This window comes from Nomia melanderi, chromosome 12, assembly GCF_051020985.1.
Source record: "Nomia melanderi isolate GNS246 chromosome 12, iyNomMela1, whole genome shotgun sequence".
In the NCBI taxonomy this organism is placed as follows: domain Eukaryota; kingdom Metazoa; phylum Arthropoda; class Insecta; order Hymenoptera; family Halictidae; genus Nomia; species Nomia melanderi.
The window spans coordinates 10,210,254-10,229,977 of NC_135010.1; the positions used below are offsets into that span (position 1 = coordinate 10,210,254).

Consider the following 19,724-nt stretch of genomic DNA (forward strand, 5'->3'; position numbering starts at 1 on the left):
GATAAGCCCTGAAACGAATGCGTCTCTCATTGGTCAACTTTCATCTTTTCCATCTCATTTTCGATATTAACTTGCATTCGTTAATACGATTACACGTAACTGATCAAAATCATAAATAAAATCCCTAGCGAGAGATCTCTTATCACCCTGTCGTCGCGGGGTACATCTCGAGAACAACAACCCGCAATTAAAACGAAGATGTTAAATTGCTGCCACTCAAGCTAGTAACTCTAATCAATGGTTCCCCTAATGAGTAAGGTCGTTGTTCACGAGTAGAGCCCTGGGTCGTAACAAGGGCAAGAGGGGTCTCTCGCTAGGGATTTTCTTTACGGTTTTGATCGACTAAGTGTAACATATTAACCAACAGCAAATTAGTATCGAAAATAGGATGGGAAAAGATGAAACCTGACCAATGAGACTCGCATTCCTTTCAGAGATCTCGTGAACAATGCTACTACTTTAGGAACTGTTCGAGATTGTGTATGTAAGCAGTTCTATGTTGTGTTCACAAACAACAGCAAAAGTAGATCTGGAGAGGGTAGTTTTCCGTGAGGAAAAAGTTACTATGGAGCTTGCCAGCATTCAGTTGAATACCCCTGCATTAAATCATTTTGACATTTGTATTATTACAATATTATGAATGTTTTAACAGTTGTAAGACGATACGTCGTATCTACGGTTTGAACAAATTATTTAGTATTCGGTTTCGGTGCCGTTTGTTATAGTAAATATTCATTGTATTGTACTGTATACGCTGTCTTGCAAAGTTTAATAGTGGTATTTTATATTTTTCGCATCGAAGTCAGAATGAAACTGGTATTCGATTGATAGCACAGAGCCATCTATTATCAAAGTTATAATAGAAATTGAATTGTACCTTTGGCATTTTGTCATAGATGTTGTCACTAGTCTGTTTTAATGTGGTATTTCCATAATTAAGGAGATATAAAAAAGTTTAATATAAATTACAAATACCATGACTCAGGGCAATTGGACCGACAGTCTGTTATTATTGGGATACATGTTTTGCCACAATTTATACAGTTTTCTTTATCTTTTTTATAATATATTATGCATCATTCGGTGTCATACTATAAGAGACAGCTCCTATTTTCACTCGTAACTCTCAGTTGATCGGAGTGGGGTGGACGGTTATTTCATACGGTGGTTAAACTATAGACATTACGTGAAAGAAGTGTCGATTCATTTGGGCAGAATTAGATTTAGATTGGCCCGATCATCAATCTACTGTCTAGCGAGAGAACCACGGTTCCCGCTATGGTGGCAGTAGCTGTTATGCTTCTTCAAGGAATGATGGGAAGATGGCGACGTATTTGAAGCGAACGTCAAAATTGTTTGATATTTCTTTGTCACAACCGTCGGTGGACATTAGTCTTCGAGATCTGATATGTCCAGTGTGCCGTAGCATCTTGATCGAGCCAGTAACGTTACCGTGCACACACAGTTTATGTTTACGATGCCTGAAAGGTACTTTTGAACACAATAGCCTAAGCTGTCCTCTCTGTCGAATACGAGTTGGTTCTTGGCTACGTACGGCGACCAAGACCGAAACACTAGTTAACAACGGTCTCTGGGAACTCATCCGAACGAAATTCTCAAAAGAAGTTCAGGACAAATATAACGGCGACGACAAAGACATCGAATTGGATGCTGGTGAGTTTCTTATCGCAGGAGATAAACAAACGTAACATAACCTCTGTCAGCAGAATACACGTATACGTAGAGATTTATAAATGTATGTGAACGTCACATATGAATTAGTGACAACCCATGTAGACTTATGCCTTACAATGCAACATTAAAATTCATTAATATTTAAATTCATCGGCAAAGTCAGAATGGTCAATTTGTGACATACTAGTAAATTTAGAAAAGTATGTATTTTAAGGTTTCGTGCAACACTTATTGTCACATGTGTATTAGTAAATTAATTAAATTAATAATTTTGTACAAGTGTAATTTTGTGACTTGTGAAGTGACAAAAAGAAATGTAAAATTTGGTTGTTTCAATGCATTTGATGTTTATAAACAATTATGGAAACGTTTTGTTTACATACATCATTGCTAGTTAATTATGATTTAATGAAATCTATTTATAAAGTGTCATATGTGTTAGATTGGTTTAATGTAAATATATGGATATTTTCTTTTTATATAGAGTTTGCTGCTGCTAATAAAATACTCAGTGCAGCTGGAGAAATTCGTAGAGAATATGAAGTACAACTTCAGATGGCTGAAGAGGAAAGACAATGCCAACGAAAGGCTGAACAGATGGCCAGTGAGGCTTTGATTCGCAAAATTCAGGAAGAAGAGCAACAGCAACAAATGGCTCAATTGGCTCAAGATCAACTGCTTGCCAAATCACTAGTAAAAAAACAAATTGTAGAGAAGCATAAAGATGTCAGCAAATGTTACAATGATTATCCTAGCACGTCTAGTAGTTCTTTGCAAACATCAAAATTTAATGCTGTTACTATGATAGACGTAAATCCGTATAGATTGCAATTTCACACTTCTGAATGTGAAAAGGAGACTCCAGTAGAATATCAAGATGGCTCAGGGTTAAGGAGACAGAATATTGCACTTATATCTAAAATACATGTAGATAGGCATGCTTCTAATGTAAAAAATAATGACTTATCGAATGAATCCAATGATAGTACGAATAAATTTTGTTGTCAGAAACAAATACCTATATATAATGCTGTTACTAGAACTTTGAAGCATCATGCAGCAACAAAAATTATGGAACCTTGTACCTCGGACTGTCCTACAGAAACAACAAAGGTGTCTTTGAAAATATATGGTACCCGAAGCAAGGAGGAATTACATGTACCAAATGATGTTGTAAATAGCAAGAAGAAAAGTTTAGGAGTGGAAGTATGTATGACCTTGGGCGATGATGACGAAAGAACGGGAAGCGCTGAAAGCGCGGATAGTCACGATAGTATCAATCAAGAAATTCACCATTTCAAACCTATCAAGGCTATGCCGAGAACGCCATTAAAAATGTCCACAGGTTCAACTCTTATTTTCCCTATACAAAAGCGATTGCCATCGATTCTGTATATTCACTAATATTTACTTATAACCCCATTATATTTTAGACGGAAGACAAATAGATCCGAAATTAATTAGAGTTGTTCCTGTATTAAAAAGAATGTCTAATGTGATACCAAAACCTCCTGCTCAGGCACACTTAAAACGAATTATCGGTTGTTCATGGAGTGCATTTCGAGGTACGTCAACCCTAACAATACGACGAAATTCCAACGAAATCCCACATATCTTTACTCACACGTAGTTACTTGCAGGTAAAAGTAAGCAGCAGTGTTTCAAAGAGAAAGAGGCGCGTAAGGAAGATACGGAGTGCGTCGAGCAGAAACCTTCAACGTCCTATAATCAGCCACAAATTATTCCCAAGAAATTAACGAAAGTTCAAACACACGACAATGCGCATAAACTGGACTTCGCGTCGGAGGTGTCGTTCGACACTAATAAAAATTACGCGAAAGTCACGAACAGAACAATTAATGGTACTAAAGTCGGTAAAAAGTTGACGTTGGAGGAGCAAATGGACATGGATAAAATACAAAAAGTGTGGAAGTCTCATGTGAGAAACGGAATGGTGTGCAAGTCGAAGCGTCAAAGAAACCTGTGGTCAAAAAAGGACGTTAGGAATACGAAGTACGCGGACGAAACCGAAGCGAGAAACTCAACGTCGTCGTCCGCTTCTGTGAAGTTGAGTTCGCCGTGCGACGAGGATTTCGAGATGCAAGTGGAGAACAACATCACGATGGAAAATATCGCGGAGAGAATAAAGAGGAGAAGGACGAACGCGGACAAGAAGGATCCGAACGGGATCTCTTCGTTGAATCTGGAATCTGATACGATCGTGAAGAAGAACACCAGGAAGAGATTGTGCAGGAAAGAGGATCTCGAATACAACGTGACGGACGACGTTCCTGTTATGGTGCAAAAGAGGAGTAGATCGAAATACGTGAGAAGCAATTTCTCGAAATCGAAACAGCGAAGAGTATGCCGATCGAAGCAGTCCAGCACGGAGAGCTCCGAGAAAAGTGACGCGTCCGTTAGTTCGAATTGCAATGTGACCAATTTTGGATTAAGAAGAACCGCGCGGAAATCCGGGCACGCGAACAGCTCTTCCGTGAACAGCGAACAGGACGCGATGTTCGGGAACGCGGACGACGGAAATTACAATTCCTCGGAGTCGTGCAGCGAACTGCAAGAGAACGTTACGGGGAATAATGATGGTAACGGAACGGTGATCAACACGGGGAGGAATGTTCTTTCGGACGAGGAGATAATCAAGGAGCAGGAGAGAATGGAGCGACTGGTTATACAAGAAAGGGAAGACTTCGAGTTGGCGCAAAGACTGCAAGCGAAATTCGACGAGATGGAGAGAATAGCCGGTCGTACCAGACGATCCAGAAGAGCCATCGAGAGCGAATCTGTCCAGTTAGACTTATACAAAATCGACGTCGGCCGTGGTGTACAGAAAACAATCGACTCGCATACTGCCAAATCATCGACAACCCTCAATCTTACCGTGAGCACAGAGGCTAAGAAACGCGGCAGGCCTTCGAAGCGCGTGAAATAAAGCCAAGATTCTACATTCGTCATTACATCTAAACTGCGAACCCTCCAAACGGATGTTCCTATAAATTGTAAAAAACAAAACAAAACAAAAAGAAACGAAAGAAACGAAAGATGGAAAAGCGAATTACCAAGGTTTGAATTTCTTCTTGTACAATAACTTTAATTGTATCTTAATCGAATTATTTGCGTGGCATCAAATATGTACCTGGATATGTTACTGCGACAGTGAAAAACGAAAAAGGAACACGGCGCGCGACAGGTAATTACCAGAACGTTACAGACAGTTGTTTCTCAAACGTATATAAAACGCATGTGTTTCGCAATAGCTCTTTTCTCGATTCAACTTCGCTATTCTTGATGATGCAATCCTCCGCGACGATTATATCCGGAAGTCGAGAATTTTCCCCGCGAACTTTTCTACTCGGTTCTCTATACATTATTTCTCGAAATTTTCTTAATCGAGACGGTGCGCCGCGGTGCACAGTATAAATTCTCAACGTTGAAGTCATAGCTTTAAAAATTACTTCGTTTCAACACGATCGAAGCGTGCAACAGTATTTTATCGTTTTATCCCGACATTATGGAATACGGTTTAATGAAAAGTGAAAACAGGTGGTTCGTTTTCGAAACGATCGCGTGACCCTTGTGTACCATTTTTCGTCTCGTTCTCGTTTGATTTTCGAGAAAGCGAGAAATAGCAAAGAACCCGTTTCGCGGCGGATATATACCGTGCGCGTGGTTACATTTCTAGCGGCCTTCGACATCGTGCTACGATCAAAGGAATTCAACGTACAGTTATTAGGTTGGGTCATAAACGAATTCCGCCGTGGCCATCGAAAAATTACTAGCCTACAAATTTCAGTAACGCTTAACGCTGGGAATCCGGTAAAATTTCAATTCGACGGCGATGCAAAATACGGCGATCGATTAATATTAACCGTTGCAACGGTTCTCGAGCCGTCGAAACTATTAAGAAACAGAAAGCAACGGAAGTTATTTACGATTCAACCTGATAAATTAGAGAAGCGAACGAACGATCGACGCGCAAGCGTGCACTCGCAGTAATCGACGCTCGCCGGCACACGCTTTGTTTACCATTTCATCTTAGAAACATGCGCGCACTCTTTTCGATTCGCTGATCGAACACACACCGTATAGACAGGTATATTTTTTTACAGAGTCGCCTCGCATGACGAATCTATAACGCTTCCAATCGTTTTCGTAATAATATTTAGCGTTAAGTGCGCGGCAAGGGGGACAAGAAAAAGGAAAATCGAAACTATGAACGGGAGAAACGGGATTACGAAGCTTCGGAACGTTTCCCGCGGGAACACCGTGACGACGCGTTGCGATTTCCTCGTTGCCTCCACCCCCCCAGCTCTCGGCGATGCTTTCCGTGCCGTGACCTCTGCCTTCAGAAGCCAGAAACACGGTTCCGTTTCGGGATCTCCGGAATCTCGGTGCTCCCGATGAACTGCCCTTCGAAATCTCGAGAAAAGGGAAAAGAGAAACACGATAAATGAAACACGATTCGAAGTCTTTGATTCACCGGAAATTTTCATTCGAGAAAAGAAAGTACAAAGAAGCTGAACGGGAAATATCGATTATCGCGTGGAACACGATTGATCTTCGTTTTGTTTTTTTTTTTTTTTTTTTTTTTTTATTCGAAGGTGAACGTTCGAAGTCTTTTTCCTTCCATTTTCTCCGCTACGATTCACTCGATCGCAGTTCATCGGCGAGCTGTCATTCGCGAACACACGGGAACCGATCGCGCGCCATCGCAGCCATAAAACAATATTTTGTTCGAGCGTGTTGGAGTCTACTGATTGTTATTTAAATGTAGATCGTACATTTATAGCCGTGAACGAATTAATAGACCATTGACGGAGCACAAGCTGATCTACCGACGAGCCGCGGAGACTCCCGTCGGACCCCGGCGAATGTGACTCGAGAACACGAAACGATCCCATGGGATTCACCGGTCGGGCGGCGAGTTCTTCGACCCGTCAACTCCGAGGCCTGCCCTTCGCTCCGCCAATAGCAATAGCCTTTCTTTTTCTTCTGTTTTCTCATTTTATACGAATAGGATGACTACAGATAACGTATAATAGTTGACCGAGACATAGCGTATCGTACGTTCGATAGCGGGAAACGTATATTTGTAACATTTGAAATTGTTTCGACGGCGGCAGTTCCACGAGCACGCGTCGACGGTGCGAATCGTCGGTCGACGAGCGTAGAGCTTCGTGGAGAGGACAACAAGAAACAAAAAAGGGGAGGAAAGAAGGGAGCGAGAAAAATGTAAAAGGTTGAAGTGAATTTGCAAGTTGTACGAATGTATAGAGAAGATATTTACGTATAGATTGACTATATTATAAGACAACGTCAGATTAACAATGTATTATCGTGGAGCGACGCGGGGGTGTAAGTATAATTTCGACCTAGGGTCTAAGCTCGAGATCGAGGGGGCGAGTTTAAAGGACAAAAAAAGGAAAAATCGAAAAAGCGAAAAAAAAACAAACAGAGGAATAACGAAATCTCGCGTAACACGGAATTTAGGAAAGAAGTCATTTTTTATATACGTTGCACGGTTTGCAATAAGAAAGGAATGTATCGGGAAAGACGTGGCTCTTTTTCTGGTATGTTTTATATGTGAGAACTACTAAATAAAAACTGTAACTATTCCCCGACATGTCTTATCACTACCCTCCCATGGTTTGATAATCTCACGACGACGGCCGTGATCCTCGCCGATTTATAGAACTCGTTGAAAACTGTCACTCGGTGTCACCCACGTTCGATGCGTCTCACCCTCGCGTCAGATGCATTCGAAGAACTAGCGAGTCGCGGAGAAGTAACGACAGTCGTTTCACGAAACACTTGTTTGCTCGGTTGGTAGACGCGACGCGGAGCGCGAACCTGCTGTTTTCTTTTCAACAGACGTCCAGAATGCCGAGAATTCGTCGTTCGATTCGTCGTTTCGGTGCACAAATGATATTCGTTCCTTGAAACCGAAGCAAAATCGACTGTTTCCCAAATAAAGAGGTTTCTCTTGGAAAGAATATCTACGTGAAATCTACTAAAATGGCGACCGGACATGCGTTGAGCGAGGAAACTAGACTGCACGAAACAGATCAGCCGACCAATGACCTGTTGTGAAACGTGCAAGGACTCTGTGTCACAAACGAACGTCTACTGCACCGTCGATTTGGTCGTCGCAACTATTTAGGACCCGAACTACATGAAGGGTCTTCATTGGTGCTGGCTCAGGTCTACGTACCTGCGGGATTCGAGAGAAGAAGGGGGCAGGATAAGGGAAGCATCTTTCCCCTCTTCCCAGTCTACTAACGTTTTTTAACCCCTGGCCTTGCAATGACGGGTCAAACACGAAGATGCCACTTGTTCTTTTCGAGTTGAACCCGATTTACTCTCTTCCAAAGGAAACAGGAAATAGTAAACTGAATTCGACTGTAACAATCAGCTGGCAACTTCATTCACCAGTTAAACGCGTAGGATCAGTATACGTGTTACTTGAGTTGAATTGTACACCCCATAAGAGACTTTCAAACTAAATTCCACGGTTAACGGAGAATCGCGAGCACGTTTGCCCGTCAACCGATTAAAACGATTTCGCTACCCTGCTTGGCAGACATATTCCAGCAAGACCATAATCCTGTAGCGCGTTCGAGTTAGGATCTTCCTCGATGATCGGTCGTGTCAGCGCTCGCTCAGCTACGCCGCGTTACGTCACCGTGAATCGCACGCTGAAAGAACGATAACGCGCCGTATGTTCGCGCGAGCGGCAATTCGGTCAAGGGTATTGCATAGGCATAGGCCTGGTGTAACGGACTTACGTAACGCGAAGCGGTTCCGACGGTTGCGTTTCGTGCAAACCCTATCGTGGCGCGCCAACGAAATCGCGGCGAAGAATGCGGAAAAATTGGAGACCGATTGAAACACACGGTTTCATGGAGCGAGTCGTGCGCGCGTGTGTGCGTGAGCATGCAATAGAGAGATAGAGACAGTTCGCCGGTGCACGGGTGCTCTTTGCGCGCTTCCAAATCTTTCATTGTGGACTTTCAAACCTGTACCGCCGAGCCGGCTAGACAAAAACTGGAATTTTATGGCGCGGGGATCTGGCGAGCCTCGGCGAGAGTAATTGCGACACAGGCAGCCTGTTGCGCGGGGAACGGCGAAGTAATGGGACGACGTGTGCACGCCACTTTCCCCGTGATGTTTGGCACTCGACTGTGGATCTTTATGGAAATTCAAGTTTCTAAGAATGCGATTGGGAAAATAGCATTACGATAGAGAATGGTAATAAATATTGCAAGAAGCACACTTTGTTCTCTATGTTTCAACGTCGAGCCTTATCTTCCCACTATCAGTAAACATAGATTCCCAATGATCCCGGAAATCCTTCGTATCGTACGCAGTTCTCGCGCAGTTGCGACAGAAATCGTAAACCAAAGAATTGTATAACGAACGGAGACCGTCGATCGCTCCGAACTTCCGTGAAGAGTACCCGCGAGCTACGAAGCAGATCCCGATCTCGTGGAAAAGCTATCTCGAGTTCCACGCATCTCCTTCGTTAACCGTAATTACCGAAGAAAGTAAAAAAAGACCGTGCGGAAGAGGAGGAACGGAGGAGAGACAGCGGAGAGGGTAAGATAGACGAGGGGACAGAGAGGCGCGTAAGACGAGAACCACGGCGGTTGCAACGTGACCGTGTAACCACGTGATCGAGTAGGCCAATTGGAAGGTACGCGGTGCCGTGGTCACGTTGCACTCGGCGTGGCTCGCGTTCCCCTCGCTCTTACTAGCTGCGCCTCTCCTTCCCCACATGCTCGCTTTCATGTTGCGCGTTCGCATATTGCGAGCAACCGTTCCCCCAAGTCGCGCCGCGTTTCCCGTGTCGACGAAAATCGGAAAAGCGACCCGTCAGTTCTCCAAATCCATCGCCAGCGATCGCGACGATCCGCGGAAGAGCCGTCGATTCGAATACTGCTGGAGCGTGTGCGTGAAAGGGAGCGCGGGTCGCCCACGACCCGAGACGATGGTACCGCCGACGTGATCGTTTTGCGCGGCGAAGAAGACCGAGCCCAGCGCAGTGTCTGTCTCGCGGTGCACGCTGCGATTACCCGCGTGCGGAGTGTGCCTGCGTGTGTGCGCGCCTCCTGGATTACGTCTATGAAGCATCGCTGAGGACAGAGCGGAGGTCGCTCCGAAGCTTGACCTATCCAACCTATCCATTTGATAGCCCTAGCTACCGTGTGCTAATGAATAGAGCTGCCGCACGGTGCACGTGAGTGTCTCTTCTATCCAGTGCGTACTCGACTCCTCTTCCCCGTGTGCGTGATTACTTTCGCGATAAGCGGCCCTGTCCGCATCGACAGCCAAAGAACTGCGTCCAGTTTGGCCGGCTATCGGATGGAATGTCCTTGTTCCCGCGCGACCGTAAGTATACGTCGGCGTGCACGAGTTTCGAAGCTGGCAGCGACGACTCCCTCGCCGCTTGCTGATCCGAGGATCGATTCGCGAGAACCACCCCCGGACGTCTTTCACCACCTTTTTTCTGTCTTCTTTCCAAACTTCCTGCTACATCCGCGTGGTCCCATCGTCCATTTTTCTGATCGCAACAAGAGCGAGTCCTGAAGACCGTGCCGCGGGATCGTCCTCGTTGATGGGACTCGCACGCTGGTTTCATGCCGCAGCCCTAGGTGCCCCACGCGTCTTCCGGCTAGATGACCGTCGCTTCGACGATTCCTGCCAGTCCGTCGATCGTTTGAACGATCGAGTGCCACGGTTAGCAGAGGAACAGCTCGTAGCGAGGTGAGGACGACGGAACCGTGCGGCGCGTAGAACCTCGGCCACGGGAAAGGTGCCACGTGAGTAATCATTGCGAAACTCTTGTGCCCGCGAACGGCTCGGTCCGCGATATACAAGGTGTCCCACGCAATTGGGGCGAGCTGTATCTTTCGAACAGTTGGAGACGGAAGAAGTACGGCGAGTTGATATTGAATGCTGTGCAATGAGGCGGGGTGGCAAATAAATTCATCAACCTTTGTCGGTGCATCTCGGAAATTAAATTGCTGTTGTCTTTCTTGTACGGCTTGTGGCTTTTAGCGTATCGGTTGCGGTAGTTTTTAATCTCTGCGAGAATCACAAATTGTAATTGGTTTTCAATTGATGGGTTTAGGTTGAAAGATATGGTTTGGCTTAGTTGAATGGGACGTTTTGTACATACGTCTCTTAGGCTTCGTTGCTAACCCTGTTGCTGCCTTTGGAATTCCTCAATCGTGTCTATATGTTTTTGGCGTCGTTGGATTTGCTTAGTTATTTTCTGTTTGGTTGAGGGTAGTTTTTGCATTTTAGGGAAGTACTAAAACATCGTTACCGATCATTTTCTTATTTTTCTTTGAAATAATGTCTTAAAGGTGCCGATCAACTAAGAACCACAGCAAATTCGCTTTTAGGAACTCGATTGTTGCTCGAAGTTTTTAAAACGATTTTAAGTTCCATCGATACCTGGATACCGCTCACACGGCGTACGCAGTGTCTTTAATTGCATAAATATTCCTGATCTTTCGGCATTTCGTTGTTACTATTATTTCCTTAAGAGATGTTGTTTAACTTTTGATGTATTCAAATTTAAACCTTAAAATGAACGTGGTCTTATAATGACCTCAGACATGTTCTTTCTTCTTAGTGCATTAATGAGAATTGGTCGAAGAGTCTATTGAGTTGATTCGTCGAAGAAAGCCGTATTAAATACAGCTTCTTTCGAGTATAATTTTAATTTAGTACTTACTGTTTAGTACTTAACGGTTGAAGTCCGCAGATTGAGAACCCGCGCGATTAACCGACGGCGAATGGTATTTCATAATCACAAGAGAATCCAATTCCTCGACTTTTAGCTCGTTAACAAGTCGACTTCCCGATCGTAAACACTCGCATAAATCGAGATGAATAAAATTAACATGATTAAGATATTGACGCGATAAACGCACGTGCAACAAAGTTCGCATTCACAGCGACCGCGAAAAGTGAGTCAACGTATGCTTAAAAACGTCGATCCGCTAGTATTCGGAATTTCGAATTGTCATTTGGTATTTCGCGCAATTAACATGCCAGTTACTACATCTATGTTCTTCTTCGTTGCGAGGCTGTATTTTTTGGACCAACTCCTGCGAACAGTTTGATGGAAGAACTTTCCAATCTGACTGTACCCATCACGGTCGCGGTAAAATGCAAGAGCTGCAGGCTGAATTAAAAAAAGACAGAATGGAAAACAGAATGAAAACGCGACGACAAACGAACAAACGAGTCGACTCATTGTACGATGGATTTCGGTATACGAGTGTAAAGAGTGAACGATATAATCGATTAGGGCAGCGCAACGGGCTGTTTTATCGGCCGAGCAACGATCGAGATGCAACACCGAGTCGTAATAGTTACGTCATGATCTATCAGAAGAAATGTGATTATGTCAGCGGGTCACTGAGTCAGTGTGTCGTTATCTGTTCGTATCCGTGGCCGCGCAATAAATTGCAACAAGGTATGTCCGTCGCCGTTGGTCTACGGTGACCGACGAGTTAAATCGTGCAGGGCGCAGTACCGATTAACGTTAGAAGAATCGCGTGCTGGCGTTGAATCGGTGATGTTTATCGACTTGCAATCTATAATGATCATATAATCAATAGTATTCATCAATTTAGAATCTGTAATGATCATACAATCGACAGGTTAGCCTAATGCATACGCACTGTCGATATTGCTACAACGTAGCAACGAAAGTTTAACTCGACTCGTTTAAGATAATTAGTTTCTTAGAATCATATCGAGACGATTTTCAGTTTTACAGTTTTTCAAGCTAGTTCGACGATTGAAAAGTTTAATTCCCTCAGTCCACGTTCGCGTGGGTCGCAATATCGATCCGCGTTTACATGTTTTCCTCCAGAATCTACCTAGTAGTGCTTCCAGTCGCCATTTTTTTACTACAGGTCTAATCTAGCCGTTCTATTTGCTATTCGGAAAGGATTGATACTTTGGGGAACTTAATTTGAAAGGTAGACGACATAGAATTCCGGCAGGAAGGCTGATTCGTCGTGGAAAATCGGTTGCTGTTTGTCTGAACAAACTTAATTTATAGTGATATCGTTAAAGCTCTAGATCAGTTCGATCTGCTCGAACAGTTTGCAATGAAGTACTCTACCAAATGTAGGAAAACTCTTGAACAAACGCGAGCATTGTCCGTTCAATTATAGATTAAAGCAAGCTACAACAATGGCGTCTTATCTGATCACGTGACAGACTTCTCATTACTTTGTTTCCAATTCTCTATACATATATCTGTCCTTTTCGAATAATTTTATACCTTTCGAGGACGTACATAATCTAATCCAGAAGAAGAAGAAAATACGATAAACAAAGTCGATCAGGGTTACAAAACTTCACGTGTACATTCCGCTCTTATGCTACATTCTTGATACCACGTGATCCGCAGTCGAGTTGAACAGACAATGATTGGAACGTTTCGTATGACCGATGAAACCGACCTGCCATTGCCATAAGTTTTCGAATTCTAAAGTTCGTGTAAATTCGGGGAAAACGAAATACGGATCTGTTCAATCGAAAGCTTCAATCGAACTTACTTGAGTCCGGGAAAGTTTCATCGGACGATGAGCTGCTGTTCCCGTCGCCGCTGCCCGATATTTTTCTCTTGATCGTCACGAAGCTGCGGCCGGTTCGATCGTATTATTCCTCAAATAATTACAAAGCTTGGTCGCCGGACGACGTCTCTGCGAATTATCTTCGACGCTGGGGGTCAGTCAGGCGTGTATACTTACTAGGTTAAGTAAACAAGCCGCGCGGGGTGTCTCGGCAGGAGACGCAAATTCGTAGACACGCTTTGCGCGAATCACTCGTGTTAAATACGTCAGCCAATTCACGCAAATCAGACGGGAAAGCTATTTCTCATTACCATTCGATTACCCTAGATGAATTTCCTTTCTTTTCTTTCATTTCCCTTCGCGCAGAACCGCGTTGCGTAGCTGCGCCGGTCGGGTTGCGCGGCGGACGATTTGCAACTTTGAAACGAGCGGGAGATTCGAATCGGTGGGCTTTTATTTTCCGAGTGGGAACGAAAATGAGTAGGAAAAATGGAAGGTTGAACGATTCGCTTCGGGGGACTGAGGCGGTCGTAGAATCATATATACATATATATGATTTGTATACATAATTTTATATATATATAAATTATATAACACGCATTTATATTCAGTCAGCATAGAGGGTGAATGGTAAGCGTATAGTTACGTGAATCGACCTGGAATTAATCTGCAGCTAACGAAGTTGGACGAAAATAAAAAAACCAGACCCGGAACCGTATTGTTTGCCTACCACGGCCGGCGCGTTTTATTCTCCGTTTCGGAACGGTCTTTCACGGTTGTTCGTGGCAATCGTAGATGAAACGAATCCGAATGGTTCTTTTGAAGAAATTGGATCCACAAGTTGATTGAAAAGGACTCAGAGAAAGTCTATTAGAACTCCCCGCATTGTGACTTATTCCTAGACTACCGCTAAACTACTATTATTCTATTTGTTATCCAGTATTGTTTCCAGATTGATTAGGAAACTTTGTTATTAATAATTTCCAATCAAAAAGATACGAACCGGAGGATATTCGAGTTCATTAAATTCAATTCGAAGCGTTCACGATTTTCTTGACTCGTTATCACAAGGCAAGGCGATTAATGCGCTTCCACAGTAATTAATTGGGTTTTTATTAATATCTTTTATGTTATTTATCATTCATTCGTGTTATGCTATTTAACGTCTAACCAAAAAAGAAGTTACACCTCGCGAGTGAACGTCAGTAAACTGGACACTCGCCAAGGACAGGCTAATCCGTGAGCATAGTAGTAGAGTAGTCGGTGCTAAGTCAGGCGTAGAGTTAAGGGAGAACGGGCCGCGCGCAGTAGAACATCCACCGACGGATCAGCCTTCGGAGTACGATAAGCGGAGTAGTTCAAACACAGCTCGGTAATTCGCTGTATTTGCGGCGAGGATTCGTCTCGATCGATGTCGCGGCTCCTTTCTTTGCCTGCGTGCACCGAGAACCAGAGGATCCGGAAGATAAAGGATAATCTTGTAAATTGAATTGGTCTCGCAGGGCGAGTCACGTACAGATCAGTGGAATTTTCATGCGAAATTTACCTCCCTGGCCCTTGCACCGTAGAATATCGATGACCCTCGGAGCGCAGCCAAGCAATCCCGTCTCTCTGGTCAATTTTCTAAACTCGGTAATCGAGTTTCTTGTTCTAACCAACGTTTCTATGATAAGGATATCCTTACATCTACGATGAGTATCCTTGAATTAATGGTGCTTTTATCGGTACCATTGTTCTCCTCGCTTAAAACGTCATCATCCATCAAGACCGCAGTTCCACCCATTTAAAGACTGCACTTCTTAATTTCGAGATTATAAAGCAATTCGTCGTGTTCCTTCTTCGCTGTTATTTCACACAGAACCCCGGACGTCAGGTCACTTCGTCAAGTCCAACGAACAATCTCGATCACTGTCGCGCGCGCGACTCGAATCGCCGCTAGACGGATGATCCTCGGGAGACGCTGGTTCCTTCTTGTTCCCTCCCTCTTCTCTTTTCCATAAACAGCGGGAAAAGATTGAATCGCGGGAACGGTAGATCGATCGAGCTCGGTCCCGACCTTGATGACCTAAAAACCGACCACCGTTCTCTCCGCTCGGCAGAATCGATTCGTCAGAATGACGGTGCTCTGAGGGTGCACGTTCGGGCCCAAGGTCGCGGACTCCGGCCACGAAGAGAAGACGCTGCATATCGGATCTCTCCTGGGAGGCAGCCGGAGGAAAGAACGCGGTCGCTTGACAGGACACTGGATAGGACCATTCTTAACGAGAAAAGGGAAGGGAACTCGAACAAGCGGGGGGAGCGAAGTCAACGGTCAGATGCGTTCTTCGGATTGAACGACCGAGCGTGATCGTGTCGCTGGAGGAGACGAAGGACAGGTAGATAGAAGGAGAAAAGACCGGTGTTCGACAAGACGTGAAAGACGCTTTCCGGGTCGCGAAGAAGCAGCAAAAGTGACGGAGGCACGGGTGGCGGACGAGGAGGAGGAGGAGGACGAGGGTGAGGAGAAGGCGGAGGATAAGATGACGGGCAGCCGGAACAGGGATATAAATCCGGAAGTAGGGATCCGCGCGGAGGGACAGAAACACACGGTCCACTGGTTCCGCAGGGGTCTAAGACTGCACGATAATCCTTCATTGAGGGAGGGTCTGGCAGGCGCGTCCACCTTCCGATGTGTCTTCGTGTTGGATCCATGGTTCGCTGGCAGTACGAACGTCGGCATCAATAAATGGAGGTGAGATCCTCGATGTATCGATCGATCTTTGGTTTTTCAATCTGAGGATGTCGAGCTAGAGGATAAGAAGCTACCCGAAAGAACACCCCGAAAAATGTCTCGTCTTTCCAGGTTCTTGCTACAATGTCTGGAGGACCTCGACTGCTCCCTCAGGAAACTGAACTCGAGGCTGTTCGTGATACGCGGACAACCGGCGGACGCTCTGCCGAAACTGTTCAAGGAATGGGGCACGACGAACCTGACCTTCGAGGAGGACCCGGAGCCCTTCGGCCGCGTGCGGGACCACAACATCTCCGCGTTGTGCAACGAACTCGGTATCTCGGTGGTCCAAAAGGTCTCGCACACGCTCTACAAGCTGGACGAGTGAGTCCATGCAACTTTGTTCGATTAGACCGGTCCCCGGGTTAGCTACCGGTTCGCTTGGCGCAGCGGTGAAGCTTAACGCCCGGGTTACGGTGGCTTTCAGGATCATCGAGAAGAACGGGGGCAAGCCGCCGTTGACGTATCATCAATTTCAAAACGTCGTCGCTGGCATGGACCCACCGGAACCGCCGGTGCAGACCGTCACATCCGTTTGCGTCGGATCAGCTTACACACCTCTGAAGGAGGACCACGACGATCATTACGGTGTACCGACCCTTGAGGAGCTCGGTAAGATTTTGCGCTCGCTTGACCAGCGCAGCTTGATTCTCCGTTGTGATACAGGAATTACGAGATTCTTCGTACTCGTTCGTCGATAACCGATAGTTCGGTAGAGGCTACATCGGGCCCAATCGTAAAACGGGAAGTTTCTAGCAAAGGCTGATCCGCGAGAGAATGTCTTCCAAGCAGGACGAAAAGCGAGTTGTTTCGATTGCCGGTAGGTTTCGACACGGAAGGACTTCGACCGCCCGTCTGGGTCGGGGGTGAGAGCGAGGCGTTGGCGCGACTGGGCCGTCACCTTGAGAGGAAGGCTTGGGTGGCCAGTTTTGGCAGGCCGAAAATGACTCCGCAATCCTTGCTGCCCAGTCAGACGGGTCTGTCGCCTTACTTGAGATTCGGTTGCCTGAGCACGAGGCTGTTCTATTATCAGCTCACTGATCTATATAAAAAGGTAAACATAGTTTCTTGACATCTGTGAAATTAAGAGTGTAGCTTGGACTTGCTGGAACAAAAATCGACTTCCCGGAGATGTAGGACTATTCGCAGACTCCGGTGAAGTCATCGTTGTCGAACTGATCCACTGAGTACTTTCAATTTCTTCGGAAGTACCGTCCAACACGTTTCCTCTTGCAGATAAAGAAAGCGGTGCCTCCGCTCTCGTTGCACGGCCAGCTTCTCTGGCGCGAATTCTTTTACTGCGCCGCCACCAAGAATCCGAACTTCGACCGGATGCAGGGGAACCCGATCTGCGTGCAGATTCCCTGGGACAAGAACGTCGAGGCTCTCGCCAAGTGGGCAAACGTGAGTGAACCGAATACATTCCGCGCGCATCGGAATCATTCCTATTAACCGTGTTTCTCGAACAGGGACAGACTGGATTCCCGTGGATCGACGCGATCATGACGCAGCTGAGAGAGGAGGGCTGGATCCACCATTTGGCCAGGCACGCTGTCGCCTGCTTCCTTACCAGAGGAGACCTTTGGATTTCCTGGGAAGAAGGGATGAAGGTAAAATCTAGTAACTGAGTGATCGATCATCGAATAAACCAAGATCCTGATCTTGCCTTGCTATCTTCCTCCTGTGCAAGATTGTTGCCGTCATCGAAATCTTGTTAACATATGAAGGAATAAAATGCACGTTCTTCAAGGTCTTCGATGAGCTCCTACTGGACGCGGACTGGTCGGTCAACGCAGGAATGTGGATGTGGCTGTCGTGCAGCTCCTTCTTCCAACAATTCTTCCATTGTTACTGTCCCGTGAGATTCGGCAGGAAAGCTGATCCAAATGGCGACTACATCAGGTAAATATTTCATTATAACCATGTTTTCGATCATCCTTCCTCGTTCTTGTCGCAACTTTCGCCAACTTTTCTGCGACATTAGACGCTACTTACCGGTGCTAAAGAACATTCCTACGAGATACATCCACGAGCCATGGAACGCCCCGCTCAGCGTGCAACGTGCCGCCAAGTGCATCATCGGGCAAGACTACTCGTTGCCCATGGTGAACCACAGTAAGAGCTCGAGGATCAATATCGAAAGGATGAAACAGGTTTATCAACAGTTGAACAAGTATCGGGGTAACGGTAAGTCCGGTCGACAAGACCGAGCATCGATTCCGAATTCAGAAGGTTGCTTGGAAAATTTCAGTTTCTTCTTTGCGGTTACAGGAACCTCCCTCAAAGGCGAGACCGTTGGTGAGTAACTTCGTTATTCCGTCGACTGTTTTCAGTTCTCCAGTGAATATTTAATATGTACATTCTTCCTTTTAATGAGGTTTGCTGAACACGTTGCCGCCACCTTCGGTCAAGGAGAAGGAAGAGGAAAAGAAGAAACAACCGTCGCCGTCTCCGGAGAGTCAGCCGACCAAGGCGACGCAGAAGCAGCAGCAACAGCAACAACAGCACCAGCACGCGCTCCAATAACAATCGGGGCTGCGTTGAACTGTCTCGGCGGTTAAGAAGTTCATTTTCAATTTACAGAGACACATTTATCCGCGTTTCGCCATCCGAGATCGGTTCCTTCGACGCGTACCAGTGGAATTGACTTGTTCACCTGTTAAAAGAGGACGATCGAGGAACTTGGAAAAGCATTACACGCGTCGTACATCCCGAGGAACGCGACGGACACGCGTTATGCATTTCGAAGCGACTGGTCGCGAGTGTTTCGGGGCTGATGAATGGGACAATGACGGATCGTTCGGCAAATATAATCAAGCGCGAGCCGACCCGTCCATATCCGGCCGACAGGTTAAGAGGATTTTGCGCGATTGTTTTCGAACACGCGCGGAATCCACGCAGTGACTCATTTACCGCGTCGCTTTAACAGCTATCCGCGGATCTTTATGCGTATTCAAGTCTTTAAGAATATAATTAACGAAGTAGAATCACGATACTCCGGACACTTCGTGTACTTTTCGCCTCCTGTGCAATGTTGCGCCTTCAAATGAACGCGTAAAGGTCCGCGCGGTCGAATTGTCGACGATCGGGAGAACGACCCAGCCTCCCGGAACCGCGGAGAGAAAAGGAATTGCAACGTCTATTTTCAGAGAGCAGAGTTAGCGATGACGCGCGCTCTATATTCTTATCGCTGTACATAAAAACACGCGCGTCACGAATAAATTTTTCATTCAAATCCGTCCCGACGATTTATTCTTAACGACGCGACCGGCTCGCCGGATTGCCGAGTCCTTCCTGCCGGCGACTATATTTACCTGAACCGACACGTTATCCACTTACCTGGGGCAAAGGTAAGAGGGCCGACTGCTCGTCATCTCGACGTAGGCTTCGATCAAGCGAAGCTGGACGTAATAGAATCATTTCGTCTTCGTTAGCACGACCATGCGGGAAGAAGGCGACTGGACAGATGGGAGACGCCAGCGAATAAAACGTCACGTGACTCAGGTTTTTTTATTTTTTCATGTCAACAAATGATATATTTTTAGTGCCTATAGTACTTATAGTTTTACAGTACATTTCTCGTTAGATTTAAACAATTACAAATGAACATTCTCCAACACTCAAAAGACGGAACCCTAATA

General features: G+C 45.6%; 2 protein-coding genes across 7 annotated transcripts; both read left to right on the forward strand.

Moving 5' to 3' along the window:
* Positions 1 to 865: 865 nt before the first annotated feature.
* LOC116433853 (uncharacterized) lies at positions 866 to 7,326 on the forward strand. 2 transcript variants are annotated; one of them, XM_031992413.2, is made up of 4 exons: positions 866 to 1,674; positions 2,180 to 3,040; positions 3,129 to 3,260; positions 3,336 to 7,326. In XM_031992413.2, the coding sequence occupies exons 1-4, from the start codon at positions 1,323 to 1,325 to the stop codon at positions 4,640 to 4,642; spliced, it is 2,652 nt and encodes an 883-aa protein (XP_031848273.1). In that variant the 5' UTR covers positions 866 to 1,322; the 3' UTR covers positions 4,643 to 7,326. The 2 variants fall into 2 exon arrangements, with proteins under 2 accessions (XP_031848273.1, XP_031848275.1); XM_031992415.2 differs by lacking the exon at positions 866 to 1,674 and adding an exon at positions 1,764 to 1,895.
* Positions 7,327 to 8,385: 1,059 nt separating this feature from the next.
* phr6-4 ((6-4)-photolyase) lies at positions 8,386 to 19,320 on the forward strand. Of its 5 annotated transcripts, XM_031992397.2 has the most exons (12): positions 8,386 to 10,098; positions 10,285 to 10,529; positions 15,413 to 16,044; positions 16,156 to 16,407; positions 16,511 to 16,695; positions 16,908 to 17,137; positions 17,320 to 17,487; positions 17,553 to 17,693; positions 17,834 to 17,985; positions 18,068 to 18,270; positions 18,316 to 18,381; positions 18,461 to 19,320. In XM_031992397.2, the coding sequence occupies exons 3-12, from the start codon at positions 15,833 to 15,835 to the stop codon at positions 18,607 to 18,609; spliced, it is 1,758 nt and encodes a 585-aa protein (XP_031848257.1). In that variant the 5' UTR covers positions 8,386 to 10,098; positions 10,285 to 10,529; positions 15,413 to 15,832; the 3' UTR covers positions 18,610 to 19,320. The 5 variants fall into 5 exon arrangements, with proteins under 5 accessions (XP_031848257.1, XP_031848256.1, XP_031848259.1 ...); XM_031992396.2 differs by lacking the exons at positions 8,386 to 10,098; positions 10,285 to 10,529 and adding an exon at positions 11,943 to 12,199; XM_031992399.2 differs by lacking the exons at positions 8,386 to 10,098; positions 10,285 to 10,529 and adding an exon at positions 11,944 to 12,199 and having other exon boundaries at positions 18,355 to 18,381.
* The last annotated feature ends 404 nt before the right edge of the window (positions 19,321 to 19,724 follow it).